At 40.1% G+C, this 21,363-nt stretch overlaps 1 protein-coding gene across 2 annotated transcripts in view; it reads right to left on the minus strand.

The window, feature by feature from the left end:
* LOC148869880 (WD repeat protein) overlaps positions 1-20,295 on the minus strand; it is a 33,053-nt gene extending 12,758 nt beyond the window's left edge. Inside the window, exons 1-7 of one of the 2 annotated variants that reach the window (XR_016107638.1) lie at positions 19,769-20,292; positions 19,486-19,548; positions 19,129-19,265; positions 18,613-18,650; positions 18,423-18,471; positions 15,055-15,093; positions 312-476 (exon numbers count right to left, since the gene is read on the minus strand). Coding sequence is in view for 1 of the 2 variants with exons in the window: in XM_088971872.1 (XP_088827998.1) it covers positions 312-476; positions 18,423-18,471; positions 18,613-18,650; positions 19,129-19,265; positions 19,486-19,548; positions 19,769-20,205 (889 nt within the window). In the remaining variant the exon portion in view is untranslated. Of the gene's footprint in view, positions 1-311; positions 477-15,054; positions 15,094-18,422; positions 18,472-18,612; positions 18,651-19,128; positions 19,266-19,485; positions 19,549-19,768 lie in introns of both variants that reach the window. The other variant, XM_088971872.1, reaches the window with a different exon arrangement.
* Positions 20,296-21,363: the final 1,068 nt, after the last annotated feature.

Raw genomic sequence — 21,363 nt, forward strand, 5'->3', positions numbered from 1 at the left:
ATGCTTGATTCATCAAGCATTCTGTAAGACAATTTTATTAGTCTGGAATAGTTTCACCAGTCCTTACCAAAAAAAAAATGGAAATAGTTCATCGGCATGGAAAATAATGTATACAATTGAATATAGAATAATAGCACTAATCAAAATAGTATTCATTTACAATAATCCAAATTGAAATAAAACAATAAGTAATCCTTCAAATATATAGAAAACTACCATAATGAAATGTCAGTGCAAGACCGTAATGTAAAATAATCAGCCTGTCCATATCCCTTTCAAATGAAACTTGAATTACAAAGTAGATAAAATACCTGGTTTTGGAAAGCCCAGGGGGTAGTCATGGAGATCTAGAAGTCCATCCCCAAATTCATATGCTAGATCACATGGCTGTTCAGTTGACATTATTTCATTAAGCTGTGTCACTGTGAAGTATAATGGACAAAAAGAATTTGATACTCCTGATAAAACAGATCCACCTGAATATACATAATGTTGATTAGCTGAGCTATTTTACAAACAAAACGATGTGTAGATGACAACATTAACTGCATAGAGATGCAATCAGGATAAAGCAAGTAATATGCCACACAAAACAACAAATGAGAATTTCATTTAAAATAATTAATAAGCTCAATAGCTTTTCTTCAAGCAATGGAAGGAGTAGATCATCTAGCAGAATGAGACTAAAGCTGGGCTCCATTTTCACCAGAGTTCCATTTCCTAAGAGCACAGGCATAAGCTTTCTCTCAGATGCCAAATTCTATCACCTGTAGCATACTTCATATTAATGATCTGTCTCCACAAGCTATCTGGATCCTCATTATATCTCCAGAACCACTTCCCAAGAAGTGCCACATTGAAAGGTTTTAGAGAAGGACACCTTGTTCTAGCTCCAATTTAACAAAGGACATAGCATTAAACAGAACAGCATGGTGAAACAAGATTCATGTAGCTAACCCCATATAGTTGGGATAAGGCTCAGATGCTGCTGCTGATGATGATGATGACCTTGTTCCAACTCACTTAAGGGTGGAGGTCATCTTTCCATCCTTTCCAAAGGAAGTCTCATTCTTTTTTACATCACCACAGCCAAATTAGCAAGGATAGCAAAGAGAGACATCATAGAAGTAGGGAGAGAGCCTAAAACACTCTTAATAAGGGTCACATTACCAACTTTAGACAAATATTTTGCCTTCCATCCTGCAAGTCTTCCATCAATCATTTCCATTATAGGGTCCCAAACTGATTTAGAGATGCACCTCCCTGAGGGGAATCCAAGATACCTGGTAGGTAGTTTCCCTGCCTTGCACCCCAAACCATTTCATAATAAAACTGAGATATTCCAACTTCTCTTGAGATGCCTTAAAGAAGAAAAATTATCACCAACAAACTGTAAGAAACCCATTTCCTCTCTTTTCCAACTCTAAAGCCCTCACTGAAGCCCCCATCAACAGTTCTATGAACCATCCTGCTAAGAGCACCAACTACACAAATAAAGAGAACAGATAAGGGATCCGTTATCTAATACCACTTGAGCTGAAGAATCTCCCTTGTGCTGTACCAGTAATCAAAGCTGAGAAACCTATGGAAAGGATACACTTTTGTCCAAGCATCCAATTCCTCCATTTAGGTGTTAGGCCCAAAATTGATTCTTTTCAACATATAATCAAGAAAGCCCCAGTTGACGTGGTCATACTGTTTCTCAAGATCCCCCTTAAACAGCACCTCAACCTCTCTACCTCTCACCCTTGAGTCCATAATTTCATTAGCCACCAAAATCTACCTTCCATGATGTAGAGAAACTGAGCCGGATGAGCCCTAGTGCTTTATCTTATTTCTTTTTCTTTTATATGTTATGTTACTGTTAATGGGTCTTGTCCATGTGGGCCTTTTAACCATCTTTTTTGTTTCTCTCAAGTTATGTTTAAGAGCTGGCCGCCCCATTAAGGGCAATATTGTAATTGATTCATAATTATTAGTTTAATAAAACAGATTAGCAGAATGGAAAAAGATCAGATGAACTCTCTTCTCCTTCTCCTTCTTCCTCTTCTACCGTTTCTCTTCTCTGCTCTAATTCTGTTTATTTTTCAGATTTCTATTCCAATTTTACAGGACTGAATCACATCTTGTTATCAAAGCAACTCTTTTCTTTTTCTTTTCTCTCTTAATCCCATACAAGGTTTAAAATATTGATACAAGCCGATACGCATATCGAAGCTTGCTCTCCTGGTCTTTTTTTTCTTTGAAACTGGTTCAGAGGGGTCAGTTCAAGGCTGGTCTACCCCCTGAACCAGGTCAGACCCCAATACAACCCCTATAGGGGCGTATCGTTAAGCCACCAATACGATACAATACACCTAATAAACCGTATGTCCTTCTCTTTGCTTCCCATGTTCCTATTAAATTTTGAGGAGATGTTGTCGTTACAGCTACATATTTGAGAACCATATGTCCTCCCAAGTTTTGGGTTTCAAGACCCCCTTTAGCCTCCTTTATCCTGATAAGGATCTCTTCTCTTTCCTCTTCGGGTTTTTGGATGTACTTGCTATGTGCATGTTTATAGCCACCAAAGGCATAAATTTGAACCTAAAGCTCACAAGTGTATTTTTCTTGGATATGCCCCCACACAGAAGGGATATTGTTATTATGAGCCTGTGCTGGCACCCACTTTGTGCCTAGGGATGTCACATTTGTAGTGTCTATTCCTTTCTTTGGAATTTCTCCTTAGGGGGAGAATCCAAAGGAGTTGTTTGTAGTGTCATAGAGACATTTGCTCCTGTAGCTGAAATGGCATTTATTTGGGCTTTGTTATCATTGGTTGCTAGTTTTAACTAGGCAATCTATCAATTTGATGTTAAAAATGCCTTCTTGAATGGAGATTTGCATAAAGAGTTGTACATGTCTTTACCTCCAGCGTGTATAGGAAGGAAATGAAGGGGAAGATGTGTAAATTGAAGAAGTCCTTGTATGGCCTCAAACAACCTCCTAGGGCTTGGTTTGAAAGATCCAGAGTTGCTCTTGTTTCTTTTGGATACACACAGACTCAGTCTTATCATACCCTATGTTGATGACACTATGGTTACTGGTGGTGATACACAAGAAGTGCTTAGCCTTAAGAAGTTTCTTAACTCTGAATTTGAGATCAAAGACTTAGGGGAACTCAGATTTTTAGGAATTGAAGTTTCTCGGTCTAAAGAAGGTATTTTCATTTCTCAACGCAAGTATGTCCTTGACCTCCTTGTTGAGACTAGAAAACTTGGTGCTAAACTGCCCTCCACACATATAGATTTGAATCACAAACTCTCGGCTACTGATGGTGAGCTTTGCCTAATAGGGGAGTGTTCTGGAAAATGCTTGCGAAGTTGTTGTATCTTTGTATGACTCGGCCAGATATTTCCTATGTAGTGAGTGTCATTAATTAGTTCATGCATTCTCCTAGAGACACACATATTGCAACTACTAAGAGAATTTTGTGTTATTTGAAAGGCACTCTAGGGAAGGGCATTCTTTTTGCTAAGCATGGGCACGTGAAACTAGAAGCATACACTGCTGCAGATTGGACTGATGTATTGAAGATAGGAGGTCTACCTCGAGATATTGTACTATGGTGGTAGGGAACATTGTTTCATGGAGGAGTAAGAAACAATCTGTAATGACCAAATCCTTAGCTGAGGCAAAGTACATGACAATGGCCTATGGAGTTTCATAACTATTGCTGCTTAGATCCCTTTTGGGAGAATTTGATATTGACTATGAGAAGCCAATGATGCTATATTGTGTCAACCAAGCAGCTATTAACATTGCACATATTCCTGCCCAGCATGATAGAACAAAGCACATAGAGGTTGATAGACATTTTATACGGGAAAGAGTTGATTCAGGGGAAGTTTGCTTGCCATTTATTGCCTCTGAAGAACAGTTGGTTGATGTCTTGACAAAGGATGCTCCAAAAGGGAAACTAATACATTACATAAGCAAGTTGGGTATGATTGACATCTATGCTCAGCTTGACGGAGAGTGTAGAGAAACTAGGCTAGATAGGCCCTGGTGCTTTATCTTATTTCTTTTTCTTTTATATGTTAAGTAAGTGTTAATGGGCCTTGTCCATCTGGGCCTGTTAACCATCTTTTTTGTTTCTTTTAAGTTATGTTTAGGAGCTGGCCGCCCCATTAAGGGCAATATTGTAATTGATTCATAATTATTATTTTATTGAAACAGATTAGGAGAATGGAGAGAGATCAGATCAAACTCTCTTCTCCTTCTCCCTTCTTCATTCTTCCTTCTTCCTCTTCTACTATTTCTCTTCTCTTCTTCATTTCTGTTTATTTTTCAGATTTCTATTCTGATTTTACAGACTGAATGACATCTGTCTATTATTCTTTCCTTATTTCTTTATTTTGTTCTTGCTTTAAGTTTCTACAGTTACTTTACCCTCTTATATACATTTGTTAACTGCATTACTTTGTTTATGAAATTAACTACTGCAGTTATTTAGTTTACTTGTTGAATCATCTTATATAACTGCATCATCTAGACTTGGACACACTCCACCTTCATTCTGCTGCATTTAGTTTCAATCTCTTCAAGAAGACTTTGATTTTTGGGGGAAGTTTTCAGTTATACCCAATTCACCTCCCCATCAAGTCCAAAAGATGTTTAACATTAGCTACCTGAATTAATGCAATTAGGAGAAAAATAAATACATTGAAAATTTTACATTGCTTGAATGAGCTCTTGTGAAAGTTGATGATGTAATTGTTGAGTTGGATGGAACATTAGAAGATTTGAACATGGGAGTTCATTGAAGGTTTAAAATTCCATGTGAAGTTGAGCTGAGCAGCACTAGGGTTGAAGCACAGGATTTGAAAGTTGGTGCAAGAGATTGAAGATTAAAGCAAAGAGTTTCCTGCTCAAGGAAACCAGAATCAGTGGGAGACCTGCAGTAAAGATTAGATAGTTTAAGGCAGCATTAATGCTATTAGTGGGAGATGCAATATGTTGGTTCAAAGATTTTTATGAGGGTGTGATTTTGTCCAAAAAGGTTGGTGAATGAAAGGCAGTGAAAGAAGTTGATGAAAGAAAATATATTGCCAAAAGAAAGAGCAATGCCATTGTCCTCTTGGAACATTTTTGGCTTGGGAAAAGGTAATTAGTTTGTTTTCCTAAGGGTAGGCTGAGATCAATGTTGGGCAAAAAAACTGAATTAAGAAAAATGCCATGACAAAACACAGAATGTTTAAGGATTTCTCAGCTGAGGACATTTACAGAAACCGGAGAGAGATTGCAGCTACATCTTCCTTTAGGCCTAAAGTGCAAGGAATTATGGTTCCCACCAACACAATACAGAATGAAGCTATAACTTTGAAGGGAAAACTAGAGGCAACCCAGGACTGTCGGGAATTGGGGGTGTATTTAGAGATGGAGGTCGTAAAATTGTCACTATGTTTTTAGGGCCTATAGGAGTAGGAGACTCTTTGAGGATGGAGGTAATGGCTATGCTTCAAGGTGTGAGATTTGCCAAACAGATGGGGAGTAAACCAAATAGAGATAGGAGACTCTAAAATGCTCATTGATTGGTTGAAATTGGATAGCTTGGGAGCTTGGATTTATAGACATGCTATCAGGGAGATTACCAACATAATAAAGGAGATTGGGGCTTCTGTCAAGTGGACTGGAAGATCAGCTAATGGACTAGCCCTGTTCAGGGGCTGACAGTTGTACTTAATATAACTTAATTGATCAATGAAGTTACCATTCCCAATCAAAAAAAAAAAAAGTGCCACAATGTTGATTCAAGGGAAAAAGGAAAAGATACTAATGGCAAGTCATCTTGGAGTTATCAAAATGTCATCCAATAAAGGAAAAGAACATTGGGAAATTTCACTAGTAATTTCGGCAAAGGAGAAGACAGAAGACCGGTTTACTGTTGGTGAGAACAAGGTTCAAAATTTTGATACAACGCACCCTGTATAGGGCATATTGTATTGTATCTAGACCTGTTACAGACCGGGCTTTGCCTCTTTATCAACAGGAAATGTCCAGGCCCAAGCTCGATCCCAGCCCAACCTTCAGGCCTAGATCTTGAGCCCGAGTCCGGCCCTTATATAAGGCCTGAAGCCCGATCTGCACATAAAATGTCCAATTTTTTGTGTAATTTAATAAACTAATATTGTTGTTGGTTCGGCTGATTTAATGTATATGTTAGTCATTGCTGGGTCTTAAGTCATTAGTTATTCGGCCTAAACTTGTTTAATGTTTTATTTGTCTAGGTGTCCCATCACTAATCAAGGGCATTCTAGTCCATTCATGTAACACTATGTGATAAACATATATATAAGATAATAGGGTCAGCTGAAAGGTTTGGAGCCACCATTCTCAAACTTTCTCCTCTTCTTCTTCTCTTCTTCTTCGATCATAACACTGGGTTACAAGTGTTATGATCCCATCACCAAGAAGAAATATGTCACAAAAGATGTGGTATTTTTTGAGTCTCAATCCTATTTTCATTCTTCCCATAATCCTCTTCAGGGGGAGACTAGTGGGATGGAAGAGGATTCTTCTTCCCCCTCCTTTTTTGTGCCTCTTTCTGCCTCGGGCCTTCCATCTTCTCCTCCTGATCCTCCTAGATGTAGCATCCCGGGTGAACCTAGTAAGGCTCCCATTGTGCCTGTTACCACTCTTGATGCTGCAGATGTTCCTGAGGACTCCAGTAGGCAACAAAAAGATATAAGAATCACCTACAACAGAAGGAAAAAGGGCCCTCTAACTCATGGCAGCAACCAATCGAACTCGGATCAACCTGTCTCAGCAACTCCAGGTAATCTTATCACACATACTTATGATTTGGATCTTCCTATTGCTCTTCGTAAGTCTACCTGTTCTTGTATTATTCGACACCCCATTGCTGATTTTATTTCTTACTCATGTTTATCTCCTCGTTATTATTCCTTTGTGTCTGCTCTCTCCTCCGTGCATGTCCCTACAAGGTACTTGATGAGGGCAGATTTGGCCCTCCAGTGAAATTCTGACACGTGGCACCTCGTGAAAACTAGGCAAACACCCAGGCAACAACTTACCAAGTTGATGTCCCACCCAGGCGCCGGTCTGGCTGGCCTAGCGCAGCCTGGCGCGACTTGCACGCGGCCTGGCGCGGCCTGCGCCAGACCTAACTCGGCCTACGCGCGACCTGGCGCGGCCTGGCGTGGCCTGCGCGCGGCCTGCACGGCCTGCGTGACCTAGCCGGATCAGCCTGACACATGATCCGACCTGGCAACCCATGAGATGCCCACCGATGAACCATAACAGCATACCCCGTGAGCTCGGTAGCTCACCAAGGAGCTCGCCAAGGAGCTCGGTAGCTCACCAAAGGGCTCGCCGAGGAGCTAGGCAGCTCTCCAAGGAGCTCGCCACCAAGGAGCCAGGCAGCTCGGCAAAGCTCGCCACAAGCAACTCGATAGCCCAAGGAGCTCGGCATAGCTCCCCCGGGCAGCTCGCCACTTGTAGGGTAGCTCGATACAGAAGAGTAGTTTGGCATATCGCAGGAAGATCTCCTGCCTAACAACCTAGCCCAAACACCGACCCGCCGACTGACACAGGCGTCGACCTGACAACCTGGCCCAGAAATCGACCCGCCGACTGACACAGGCACCAACCTGACAACCTGGCACAGACACCGACCCGCCGACTGACACAGGCGCCGACCTGACAACCTGGCCCAGACACCGACCTGCCGACTGACACAGGTGCCGACCTAACAACCTGGCCCAAACACCGACCCGCCAACTAACACAGGCGCCGACCTGACAACCTGGCCCAGGCGCCGACTTGGCCGCCTGACACAAGCGCCAGCCTGACAACCGCGAGGAGTTCACCACCATACCCCGGTTCTGACAAGATATGACGAGTCTTACCGTTTGAAGGCTTTTCACCCACCTAACCCACGAGGACACCACTATATAAGGACTCCGACCCCCAAAGCCAAGAGGGGAAAAAATAAAAGGATGGTAACCCCTGCTCTCTAGCTCTCTCATTTCTCTCCAAGCTCTCTGTAATCAGAATGCTAACTTAGGCATCGGAGAGTCCCCGCCGGGAAAATACCCCCGGGTCCTCTGATTCAGTTCTCGCAGGTCCCTCAGCTCCCGTCGCCTACAAAGGAGAGGAAATCACCTCATGCAGAGGGCAGTCGGGTTGCGCTGCACCAGGGAGCTCCACCATCCTCTGAGTTGCAGGCCGCCTAGGAGCAGGTCAAATGATGAGTCCCCCAGGCAGTTCGCCACCAGGGAGTTCGCCACCAGGAATTCGCCACCAGGCAGTTCGCCACCAGGAAATTCTCCCCCAGGGAGTTCGCCACCAAGTAGCTCGCCACCAGGGAGCTCACCACCAGGCAGTTCTCCACCAGGGAGTTCGCCACCAAGCAGTTCGTCACCAGGTAGCTCTCCACCAGGGAGTTCGCCACCAAGTAGCTCATCACCAAGGCACATCACCACTGGGTCAAATAACGATGTACTTAGCCAAAAAAAAATTATACATCACAAAAATTTGGTACGCGACCAAAAACAGTTACATCAATGCTCAAAGGCAGTGTCTGACCCAAGATGGAAAGAGGCTATGAATGAAGAAATGAAAGCCTTAATGAAAGCAGGGACTTGGGAATTAGTGGATCTACCAGAAGGGAAGAGCACTATCGGATGCAAGTGGGTGTTCACTGTAAAGCATAGGGAGGACGGGTCCATTGAAAGGTACAAGGCCAGACTTGTGGCAAAAGGGTTTACTCAAAAGGAAGGGATTGACTACAAAGAAACCTTTGCTCCAATAGCGAAGCTCAACACAATTTGGATTTTATTGTCATTAGCTACAAACTTTTCATGGGAGCTTCATCAGCTGGATGTGAAGAATGCTTTCCTAAATGGTGATCTACATGAAGAGGTATTCATGGATACACCACCAGGCTATGTTTTTGATAAAAAAAGTGTGTAAATTGAGGAAAGCATTATATGGTCTTAAGCAGTCTCCTCGGGCTTGTTTAAGAAGCTTTGTGGGGCCATGAAGAAAGTGGGGTACACTCAAAGTGGGGCAAATTATACCTTATTCATAAGGAAACAAAATAGCAAACTTACAGCACTCATTGTCTATGTGGATGATATAGTGATTATTGGGGATGATCTAGAAGAGATAAAAAGATTAAAGAAGTTCTTGGCATCTGAGTTTGAGATCAAAGACTTGGGCCTTCTGAGATACTTCCTTAGGATTGAAGTCGTTAGGTCAAAAGAGGGCATCCATATATGTCAGCAGAAGTATGTTCTTTACCTCCTAGAAGAGACAGGCATGATGGAGTGTAGGCCAGCAGATACTCCAATAGAACAAAACCATGGTCTACAGGAATCAGTAGGAGAGGACTACCTTGATAAAGAGAAATACCAAAAGTTGGTAGGGAAGTTGATATATCTGTCTATCACTCGACCAGATATTGCCTATGTTGTACATGTTGTCAGCCAGTTCATGCACTCTCCAAAGATCCCTCATATGAGAGCAGTGGAAAGGATTCTTAGGTACTTGAAGACTTGCCCAGGAAAAGGAATTCTGTTCAGAAAACACAATAAAATTGAAATTCAAGCGTATACTGATGCAGATTGGGCCGGTTCTGTTGGGGACAGGAAAGTCAACTTCTGGGTATTGCACGTCTGTTGGAGGGAATCTGGTTACATGGCGGAGTAAAAAGCAAAATGTGGTTGCTAGATCAAGTGCAGAGGCTGAATATCGAGCTATGGCTCATGGTGTTGCTGAACTTCTATGGATTAGGACCCTTATTAGTGAACTCGGGATAAAGATCGAGTGTCCTCTCAGGTTGTACTGTGACAAAAAGGCTGCCATCAACATTGCAAATAACCCAATGCAACATGATAGGACGAAACATATCGAGATTGACCGACACTTCGTTAGAGAAAGAATAGTTTCAGGGGAACTCTGCATTCTTTATACTCCTTCCGAGATGCAAATTGCAGATGTGCTAACAAAAGGGCTAGCTTCAATGAAATTCTTGGACTTACTTGGCAAGCTAAACATGACTGACATCCATGCTTAGCTTGAGGGGGAGTGTTGGTTTGGTTGATTTAAAGTATATGTCAGTCATTGCTGGGTCTTAAGTCATTAGTTATTGGGCCTTAGTTATTGGGCCTAAACTTGTTTGATGTTTTATTTGTCTAGGTGTCCCATCACTAATCAAGGGCGTTCTAGTCCATTCATGTAACACTATGTGATAAACATATATATAAGATAGTAGGGTCGGCTGAAAGGTTTTGAGCCACCATTCTCAAACATTCTCCTCTTCTTCTTCTCTTCTTTTTCTTCTTCGGCAACTGTGTTCCAGCAAACAATTATATTAATTTGGTAATAATTTAATAAATTAATTCATATTTCCTAAATAGTAAATTAATATTTGATAATAACTTTATAAATAAATACATATTATATATTTATTATATATAAATAATGTATATTTCTATTATATGTAATAGTATCGGGTCGGGCTCGGGCTCGGGCCCGGGCCAGGCTTGGAGGGCTACTTTGTAAAGGGATCTACACTCAACGGCATTGAGGTTGGTAGATGTGATGTCAGGTCCATTCCCAATAAGTTTTTTTTTTTTGTGACAGATTGACTCACATAGTTTGGCTTGCAACGCCCATTGAAGTTGCTATGTGGAAAGGAGGTACAAGGTGGGAAATTACTCAAATGACTCACACAAACAGGTTGAAGAGGTTGAGTTACATGACACAGCTAAATTGGTTATTTTCAAATGTCCCGGTGATTTGAAAGGTGAGGAACATACTCTAAAATGTGCCTCATCTGGGTCCCAAGCACAACACTTTCAAAAGGCATGCGCCTTTTGAAAATTTGTGCATTTTTTCTATTCTTTTATGTCTAGCAGTTGGGCCGGCAAACCCCCAACCAAGCCCCTCGAAGCTCCAAAAACCCCGTATTTACTAATGTTGCTCATTCATTCATCCTAATAAAAGATATTTTTAAAAGGCACTTAAAGTTATAAAACCTTTATAGGGATTAAGAATTTAAGACCTTGATGTGGACTTGTTTAGGCTTGCCTCAAGGGGCTTGGTACAAAGGCAGCTTGTAGAACCAAGAATGCATAATATTTAACATCACATTAGCTATTTGAAGTAATGAAATCGGGAAAAAGAATAAAGACATTAAGAGCTTTATGTGCTTGAATATGTTTTATATTTTCTACTTCATTTTATTTTTTAGATTTTCATTTTAAACATATTTTACATGTTATTTTTACGTATATTAACTTGAGATAATAGGTTTTTTCAAAACATTTGTTTTAAAACTTAAGTTTATATTCTTAATTAATATTGTGTTTAATATTTTTAATGTTTTGGCTTTTTCTGGATTGTTTAGCACTTTTTGCATTTTAACACCTTGCTTCAAAAAGGCATGCACCTCACCTTGCACCTCATGCCTCATGTACAAAATGCCCCTTGCATTATTTTGTGCCTTGTGCTATTAAAACATTGAGCTAGGAAATTACTAGAATGAGGATTTGTGATGTTTAAACAGAAAGAAGTGCGCAAAAGTTCAAACTTTAGCTTTTCTTTGGAAGATGAAACACAAGAGTTGGCAAACCCATCGGGTATTCATCATTGGAGGAGATGAGGTGACAAAGGTTCCTAAGGTGTTAAGCAAGCAAAGGGAATTGAACACAGGTTTAATTAGGTGAATTGAACAAATATGGTGACAAAGGGGCCAACGGAGAGTGGACCAAGTAGTCAAGGGCATGAACAAAATACTTCAGACAAGTTCGTTTAAACCAAGATGAGTGGGTTGGACTACAATACATTAAGAAAATGAGGAAAAAACATCTATTCTTTGGACAATATGGGAAGAACATATGGAAGAATCTTCTAAAGCTGCTCCAAATATTAGGATATCCATGTTCCATGCCCTCGTTATTTTACATTGTCAAGTAGCAGCAAAAGTAGCAAAACAACTAGCTATGAAAAGCTTAATAATTAAAATAAATAAAGAAGAAGAAAGCCAATCCAAGAATTTCTTACTTGTATAGCAAGAAAAATAAGGAAGAAGAGAGAAAGAGCTGTTCAAGAGAAAGAAGAAGTTGGAAGAAAAGAGGAAGAGAAGAGTAGAGAAAAATGTCCCTCTCTCACTCCCTTACTCTATATATGTGTTGAATTAATTTAAAAGAAAAATTACATGGGTGCCCTGGTTAGGCAGCTGACCCAATAAACATAAGAACTAATGTGTTAAGGACCCATAAAGACAGCCCATTACAGCAGAAATAAAATAATAAACAGTTGAAATAAAGCAAGGCCCATTCGGCCACCAAACTAAGGCCTATTTGACCCAATCTCTCTACACTCCCCCTCAAGCTGAGCATAAATGTCAATCATGCCCAGCTTGCTTATATAGTGTTGGAGCTTTGACTTAGGTACCCTTGGTCAAGATGTCTGCCAGTTGTTCCTTTGATGAGATAAAAGGGAGGCACACTTCTCCTGAGGCCACTCTCTCTTGTATGAAGTGCCTGACTACCTCAATGTGTTTGATTCTGTCATGCTGAACCAGGTTATGAGCAATGTAAATGGCGGCCTGATTATCACATTACAACATTAGTGACCTATATAATCAATCCCATCTCTTCTAAGAGAGATCTGAGCCACAACAACTCCGACACCCCATGAGCAATAGCCCTATACTCTGTCTTAGCTAAAGATCGGGCAATAACTTACTCCTCCAGGAGACAATGTTTCCAGCCACCATGGCACAATAATCTAATGTGGATATTTTGTCATCTAAACTGCCTACCCAATCAGCATTTGCATATGCTTCTAACTTCATATGTGTCTGTAGGAGCATGCATAAACTGGCTAATCAACCGCGCAGCATAGGAAATGCATGGCTGAGTAATAGTGAAAAGTCCTCAACTTTTCATGAAGTCCAACACACGATGAAAAGTCCCTCTTTGGACCTAGCAACCCCAATGCGCAAGAAGTACCTCAACTCCCCCAAATCTTTGGACCTATGAGTCTGTGACAACGTTGTCATCCACATACGCAATGAGGAAGGTAACATAAGAAGAAGCTCTCCTCTTCACAAATAGAGTGTGATCTAACCGTGTCTATGTATAACCAAACTGAATAAGTGCAGTCCTAAATCTACCAAACCAAGCATAAGGAGATTGCTTAAGTCCATAAAGACATTTCTTCAATTTACACACCTATCATTCCAAGGGGAAGGGACATATACACCTCTTCTATCAAGTCATCATTCAAGAAGGCATTTTTTACATCAAACTGGTAAAAAGGCAAATCATAATTTACTACCAAAGGCAAGAGAACTCTCATAAATGTCATCTTTGCCACTAGAGAAAAGGTCTCCATATAATATAATCAATCCCATAGACCTGAGTACACCCCTTGGCAACAAGGCGGGCTTCCTCTTAATCTATCCATTGGCATGGTATTTTATGGTATAAACCCATTTACAACCAACAAGCTCATTCCTAGCAGGTAAGTCTACAATATCCCAACCAAGTATTGTTCTTATGAAGTGCTTCTATCTCAGTTCTCATAGCATCCCTCCATTCTAGCTTGGATAAGGCTTTTCATACATTCTTAGGGGCAGACTGGAATGAAATGGAGGCTAAGAAGGAATAGTAGGAAGGGGACAATAATTGTAAGAAAGGTGTTTGGAAATGCAATGAACAGTACATTTCCTTTTACCTTTTCTTACAGCAATGGGTAGGTCAAGGTCTAGGAATGAGGGTACTAGTTGTGGTTCTATAGGACTTGTCCTCTCTTCAATGATTGGAAGTTCTAGAGGCTCACCTAGAAATGGGGGAACAAGATGTTCATGCCTTAGTCTTTGTCGTTGGTACCACCTTTGAAGAATAGGTGTAGTGAACATCGGAGGACTAGGAGGAAGAAAGGTGTAGGAATGGAGGAGCCAGAAGATTCAACTACAGGAGTCAAAGGAGCTGAAGGAGGACCGATACAAGAGTCAATAGGAGCTGGTAAAGGTGGGGGAGAAGCAAACAACTCACTAGAGGGCTCCCCCTTAGAAGAATGGCTATAAAAGGGGGTTGACTCTACAAAAGTGACATCCATAGAAACAAACCGGGTGCCACTACTGAGATCGAAGCAACAATAACCCTTATGTTGTAGAGGCATACCCTAGAAAAATACACTTCCTGGACTTGGGTTCAAACTATGTCTTTGGGAACTAGGAACATGAACATGGCAAGTGCACCCAAAGACTCGCAAAGGAATGGAGAAAACTTCTTGGTTTGGAAAGAGAACACTGAAGGGAGACTTGAACCCCAAAACCCAAGAAGGTATACGGTTAATAAGATATGTAGTTGTCATCACTGCATCACCCCAAAACCTTATAGGGACATGGGAAGCAAAAAGGATGCTTCTAGAAATTTCCACAGTGTCAATTCTTTCTCTTTGCTACCCCATTTTGTTTTAGAGTGCGGGCACAAGAGCTTTGGTGAACAACTCCAAACTTCTCAAAATAAAAGGCAAGATCCTTCTCAAAACATTCCTTAACATTATCTGATCGGAATATTTTGATCTAGGTGTCAAACTGAGTAAGCACAAATTCATGAAATTCTTGAACAAGTTTAGGTACTTCATGTGAATGCATAAGATACAACCAAGTGTAACGAGAGAAGTCATCAATTAACAAAATAAAATATTTATAGCCTCCCATGCAAGGTAAATGGTAAGGCCCCCACACATCAAAATGAGCAGTGTTAAAAGGAAAAATGGATCTTTTATTACTTGTTGTATAAGAGTTTCTACAATGTTTTGAAAACTCATAGGACTCATAATGTAGATTCAATAGACTAACTCCTTCGATGCAGGAAACAAAAGATTTAAATAAGAAAAAGACAGATAACCCAAACGATGATGACATAACATGACATGACTAATTGACTCTAAAACTGTAGATCCAAAAGCTGATTTCTAAGGTAGTACTCGGCTCTATTCAGGCATGTCTAACAAATATATCTCATTTACCTCATAGCCACTCCCAATCACCTTCTAAGGTTTCATGTCCTGAAAAACACAATAAGAATGAAAGAATGTTACACTACAGTTCAAAGGTTTAGTCAAATTACTAACTGAAAGTAGGTTGATATTAAGTTTAGGTACATGAAGCACAAAAGTCAAAGTAAGGGAGCCCGAGGTTTCGATGTCCCCCTTTCCTGAGATGGAGGCAAGAGAACCATCAACGAGGGATATTTTGTCATGACCAGATAAGAGTTGGTAAGTAGCAAATAAAGTGGAAGGACTAGTCATATGGTCAAAAGCACCATAATCTATTATCTAGGGAATCCTATGATTACCTGAGGTAGAGGCATGATTTGCTGTAGCACAAATACCTAAGTGAGCATAGGCAGAGGTGGAGTTGTTACTGGGTGGAGCAAAAGCTGAAGTAGACAATAGATGGCTAATGATGCGGCCATATTTCTCACAAGGTTCAAAATATCATTATGTATCGTACCGGGGCCTTCCTGATACGCCCCTACAAAGGGGTGTATCGGGTCAGGTCATGGTTCAAAGGGTAGTTGGGACTTAAACTGACCCCTCTGAACCGGTTTTGAAAAAAAATAAATAAAACATTAAAAAAAAAGCACCGATCGGCCTATGTCAATATTTAGAACCTTGATTTCTCATATTTAGCCCTGTCGGTTGCAAGTTGTTCCCCCATAGACTTCTTATCACATTGCCCTTCTCACCATCAGAGGAGGTGGCTATATTAGCCTTGCCTCCTTTCCCATTCCCACTCTTTCTGTCATTGTTATTATTATTCTTGAATCTGGCGGGTAAGAGCTCTGGATGTAATTTCCAACAGGCATCCTTTGTGTGCTTTGGCTTCTTGTAGCATTCACGCACAACCTCCTTTCTCTCAGTACCATCCTTCTGCTTTGTCCCAGCATTAGCAAAGTGTTCCAATGGGATCTCCACAATCTAAACATGTCTCCTGCTCTCCTCACTACTAACCATAGAATAATCCTAAGAAAGGGTCACCCCATCCTTAGCTAACACATTCTATCTGACTATATCATACTCGGGATCATATTTGTCAAGGCAACGCCTAGGCAACAAGGCACCCTTTGAGGCTTGCCTCACCTAATCACCAAGAAATTTTGTGCTATGTATTATAAAATACTTTTTTATTCTTTATCTTTTGACATTATAATTATAAAATAGGCACTATTAAACTAAAATATCCATTGTGTATTTATATACTAATTTCTTTTTATTATTTTCTTATTTGTTAGGGTTTAATCAATACAAACATTGTTAAATGCTGTATTAAATCCTCAAAGGCTTTAAAACCTGAACCACTACTACTACTATAACAAAAATAAGGGTTCAGCCCCTATATTTTTTTTATTCTTCTTTTTCTTCTCATTAATATGTTGATTTTCTATATTTTAACATGAACTCTATACTTTTCTTTTGAAATTTATGAATAATCATTAAGGAAATACAGCTATGGTACCTAGGGAACTACCCTAGGATCTATGTTTTCTACATAAAAAAATCCATCGCCTAGGTGACTAGGCGACAAGGCGCCCCCATGTTGCCTATCCTCACCTAGGCACCTTGAAAACTATGCTCAAGATTGAGCCTGATTAGGAACTCAAAAACCTGATTCCTCTCCACCAATTTCCTATGAGTTTCAGCATCTGTTGTGCATCCTCATTGAACTGTCTCCATCAAATCAATTTCCTGCCACATAGCCTTCAATATTGAGAAATACACAACTAATGGGTTCTCCCCTTATCTCAAATTATTCACATCATTCTTCAATTTGCAGGCTCTAGCAACATTTAACTTCTGTGAGTGGGTCTCTTTAACAATATCCCCTACTTCCTTAGCAATCTCTAACCACAAGTAGTGTTGACTAATATGAGGTTGCATAGTGTTCACCAACCATCTTACAACAATGTAATTATCTTGCACCCACTTCTCATAGGAAGGATCGTCCTCCTTGGGTTTTGTCTTACTCCCAGTGATATACCCCAATTTTCCTCTGCTACAAACATGAATTTTTATTAATTAAGACCATGCCAAATAGTTTGTCCCATCTAGCTTCACAGTAGTCACTACCCCACAAAGATTTTCTATGGACCCCTGACCACATCCAAAGTTTGTAGGGTATTTTGTCTCACCTCTAGTATGCTCCATTGATTAAACGAAGGCAAACGAATATCAAAACAAGATACTATTATCAAAAATTACTAACCTAAGATTTCCTGAAATAGAAAACTAGGGTTTTACAGCACCCGATATAATGAGAGAAAATAGGCGAGAGAGAGAAGAAAGAACTTGCGGCCACTCCTTCCAAGGACTCTAGAAATTTCTCTAGCTAGAGTCGACCTCCAAATGGGTCAGTAAACTCCCTTTTTAAGCCCCAAGTGCCAGCTTTAAACTCTCTCTAAGCCTCTTAGTCCGATTTCTCCAATCAACTAGGGTTTCTAGGAAAAATCTCCAAAAACCTATCTTGGGCCTCAACCTAAATGATATATCTTCTCTAGAAATCTCCCCTGACTGGGCAGCATCAATCTTCAATCAATCAGCAGCTTACTTACTTGTCCATACACACTGTCTAGGGGTCTAAGAGAAGAAAAGCAGGAAGTGGGAACCTGCTCTGATACCAAGAAGAAAACCAGTCCAAGAATTTCCCACGTATAACAAGAAAAATAAGGAAGAAGAGAGAAAGAGGTGTTGAAGAGAAAGAAGTTAGAAAAAAAGAGGAAGAGAAGAGAAGAGAAAAATGTCCCTCTCTCACTCCCTTAGACTCTTTATGTATGTGCAGGATTAATTTAAAAGAAAAATTACATGGGTGCCCCTAGTTAGGCAGCTGACCCAATAAACATAAGAACTAATGTGTTAAGGGCCCATAAGGACAGTAAACAGCTGAAGTAAAGCAAGGCCCATTTGGTCCAATCTCTCTACAAAGAGATGCACCCTCAAATATTTGGAACTGAAAATCCTCAACTTGATATTAAAATTTAAAATTACACCAATACAAGTGGGATTTTGAATTTTATAATCATGTGAAGAACCTCCCTTCAATAATTACCCATTTTAAATTTTACCTAATGATATATCACATTCAAAACCTACATAACTCTTTATTCATAGTAGAACATAAAGGAAATGGAGTTCACTGATAAAAGCAATATCAATTGGCCTGTTTCACAAAATTCATAGAGATATACTGACAATATTAAAATTCCCAAAATACAAAGACTGCCCTCTATAATCATTTAAAATTAAATTGTTTGAAGATATTTAAAATTGAACAGCACTAATGCACGTATGAGCCTCCTGACAACATAATGTATTCTCTCAAAAAGAAATGAACTTACCAAAAGCAATCCGTCCATAAGTCTTCCCATCCTTACAATGAAATACAGCCTGATTACATGCATAGGATGAAAAACTGAATCTATATAAGAAGCCATAAATGCACACATGGTACTACACAAGTAGTAAGCAATATGAAATAATTATAGGTTTGGACATCCTGAAAATATAAAGTACAGGAAACAGGATTACCTTGTTGAAGAAATTTATCCAAGAGATAGGAAAAGGTCCTATTCAATAACAATATCAATGTCATAAAATACTGAGAAAATAAAGGCACAGAAACATAAGACAGATATAAGAAGAAAGACATCAGGTTACAACTGTTAACAATTCTTAAAATGAAGTTGAATATGCAATAAGGTCAACAATATACGGCATGTTGACAGATCAAATTGAATGTGGTTTCTAACAAAACAGGAATAGAGAATCAATCAATAAATAAATAAATAAATAGAATTAAGAACTTTACACTGTATCTAAGAAAAGAAAAGCACCAAAAACAAGCACCTTAGAGGCAAATTCATAATGGGGAAATCATTCAAACGGGTGACTAGAAGTGCAAATTCCGGAGCTGACTCATTGGATAGATGATAGAGAAGGGGCAACAGAGGTCTGATGTGCACATGAAATGATTGTTCTTTTAATTGGATGAACAATTGTCAAAATCATACAATAGATCTACACATGCATATGTTAGAAATGTACCTCCACTTGTTCTGCAGTCCCAGACCTCAACTGCCACTTCACTATCTTCAGTAGATATCAAGCTGGAAGCACTTTTCTTTGCTAACTTAGAATCCTCATATCGTGTTCCTGCTATTTCCCAAACCCTTGATATAAGTCTGCATCACAATTGAAAAATACATCATTCCTTAAAGATCATAGAATAACTTGTTCTGCTTATTTTCGTCATAATGCAGCACAAAGCCCAATGGATAGACTTAGTTTAATCATGTTTAATCAAAACATAAATGCCCTTTCAAGAAAGCAGAAATTGCATTACATGGGAAACAGTTCAAGCACAATTAGAATACAATTCAAAGAGAATCTGAAAGAAACAACCTAGGTTTCAGCAAGTATATCAGCCGATGTCGCCTTTCCTCTGGAATATCTCCTATTTTTTTCCTTGAGATTACAAAAACGAATTTTTGTCAGCCCACAGTAAAATTTAGACATATATGTAATAGAATGATCAATATTCCAAAAATAAAAAATTAACATCCATTCTCTCTCTCAACCTCATAATCGAAGAGAAGCCAAGCGATATTAACCAATTTCAGCATGTCAATTTATGCTACGCCTGAACAATTTTAACGAAACATCTATAATCAAGATTATAACTCACCAAAGATAGACAGCAGGATTGTATGAAGCTGGGTCCAACGGAATCAACTCTTTCGGAGGATCGAGAAACGTCACAATGTCCCGCTCATCAAGGTAAGCTCTCCTTCCCCCCGGTAACAATTCATAGGGTTTCTCATCCCATGGTGACAAACTTTCCCCTTTGCTTCCATTAACAGCCCCGATTTCTCTACGAGTGTCAGAAGAATGCCTCAGTAGTCCCAATTCTTGACCCCTAATAATCTTCCATTTTTGTGTTCTCCCATCTGCAAAACCTGAACAGTCAACAAAAGGAGAGACTCTGGTTCTGGGGAGCTTACAGTTGAATTGTAACGGTAATACTCCTGAGAGAAACTTGATTTGGCGGGAATGAGTAGCGGAAACCGTTGAGAATGAAGAAAGAGGGTTAGAAGTTGTGTTTTTGCAGGTTATCACCTGCATTTTCTACTTGGAGGGAGGAAAGGGTTTTTCAGAGGTTTTAGCAAGAATCCTCGGCGATTAATATAACGGTTTTTTGCCGTTGTCTGGTCTGTGGGAGTAGGACAGTGGGAGTGTCCGAGTGTGGGGTTCTGGCTTCTGGGCAGTGGGCTCAATGGTCACTGCCTCAATGCGACCGGATCTGCTCCTCACACCAGGCGCCTCACACGCACATTCACGGAAGATGTCCCCAATGCACGGTGGATGTGCCTGTGAGGCGCCCATTTGTGAGGAGCAGATCCCGTCACCTCTGGGTAATGAGTAGTAGTCCGGATCTGCTCCTAAAACCAACCTCACAGCGCCTTCTAGCCGCACATTGGGAACATCTCCCAATATATGGTGGGATAGGGTTGTGAGGTCGGTGTGAGGTGTGCTCCCAATTTGTTGGGTAAGCCTCATTAAAGAGGTTTTGGACGCATATTTCTCACTAGCCTATAGACGAGCTTTTCATTTATAATTGTGAAGTTACATCCATGTAGATAAGTGGTAGTACATTCTAAAGCTTTTTGAATTTCAGGTCCAAGGTATAGGTTTTCCACCAAATTACTCTAATTGATATTATAGGGTCCATTGCATTAGATACTTTATAAGGTCCTTCTCATTTGGGTCCAAGGTTTCTCAAACCAAGCTCAAGGACAATGACTTTTCTAAGGATGAGGTTATCTTTCCGAAACTAATATCATTGGACTCGAGAATTGTAATACGAAGCAATCCTCTATTAGTAGAAAAATACTCTTATTTAAGCCTATTCCTGTACCTCTTCTACTAGGTCTATGTTGCCTCTAAGCTCCTCATTATTCTCTACTTCAATGTAAACGTTAGTCCTTAATTGATGGTTGGTTGAAGGAAGCATTGATCTAGACTGGAATGACAACCTTAGTGTTGAAGGCGAGGTTGAAGGGTGTTTCATTGGTGGCAGTTTGAAGTGTGATTCTATAAGCCCATAACACACCAGGAAGTTCTTCAACCCATAGGCCTTTAGCTCTACCAAGTCTACCCTTTAGGTCATGCAATATGGTCATATTGATCACCTTGGTCTTGCTGGTTTATGGGTAATCAACTGAGGTGAATTATTGCTCATCTCCATGGTTTGCACAAAAGTCTATAAACTTTGAGTCATTG

The sequence above is a fragment of the Nelumbo lutea genome, chromosome 2 (assembly GCF_056320005.1).
Source record: "Nelumbo lutea isolate HS-2025 chromosome 2, American lotus-T2T, whole genome shotgun sequence".
Lineage (NCBI taxonomy): Eukaryota > Viridiplantae > Streptophyta > Magnoliopsida > Proteales > Nelumbonaceae > Nelumbo > Nelumbo lutea.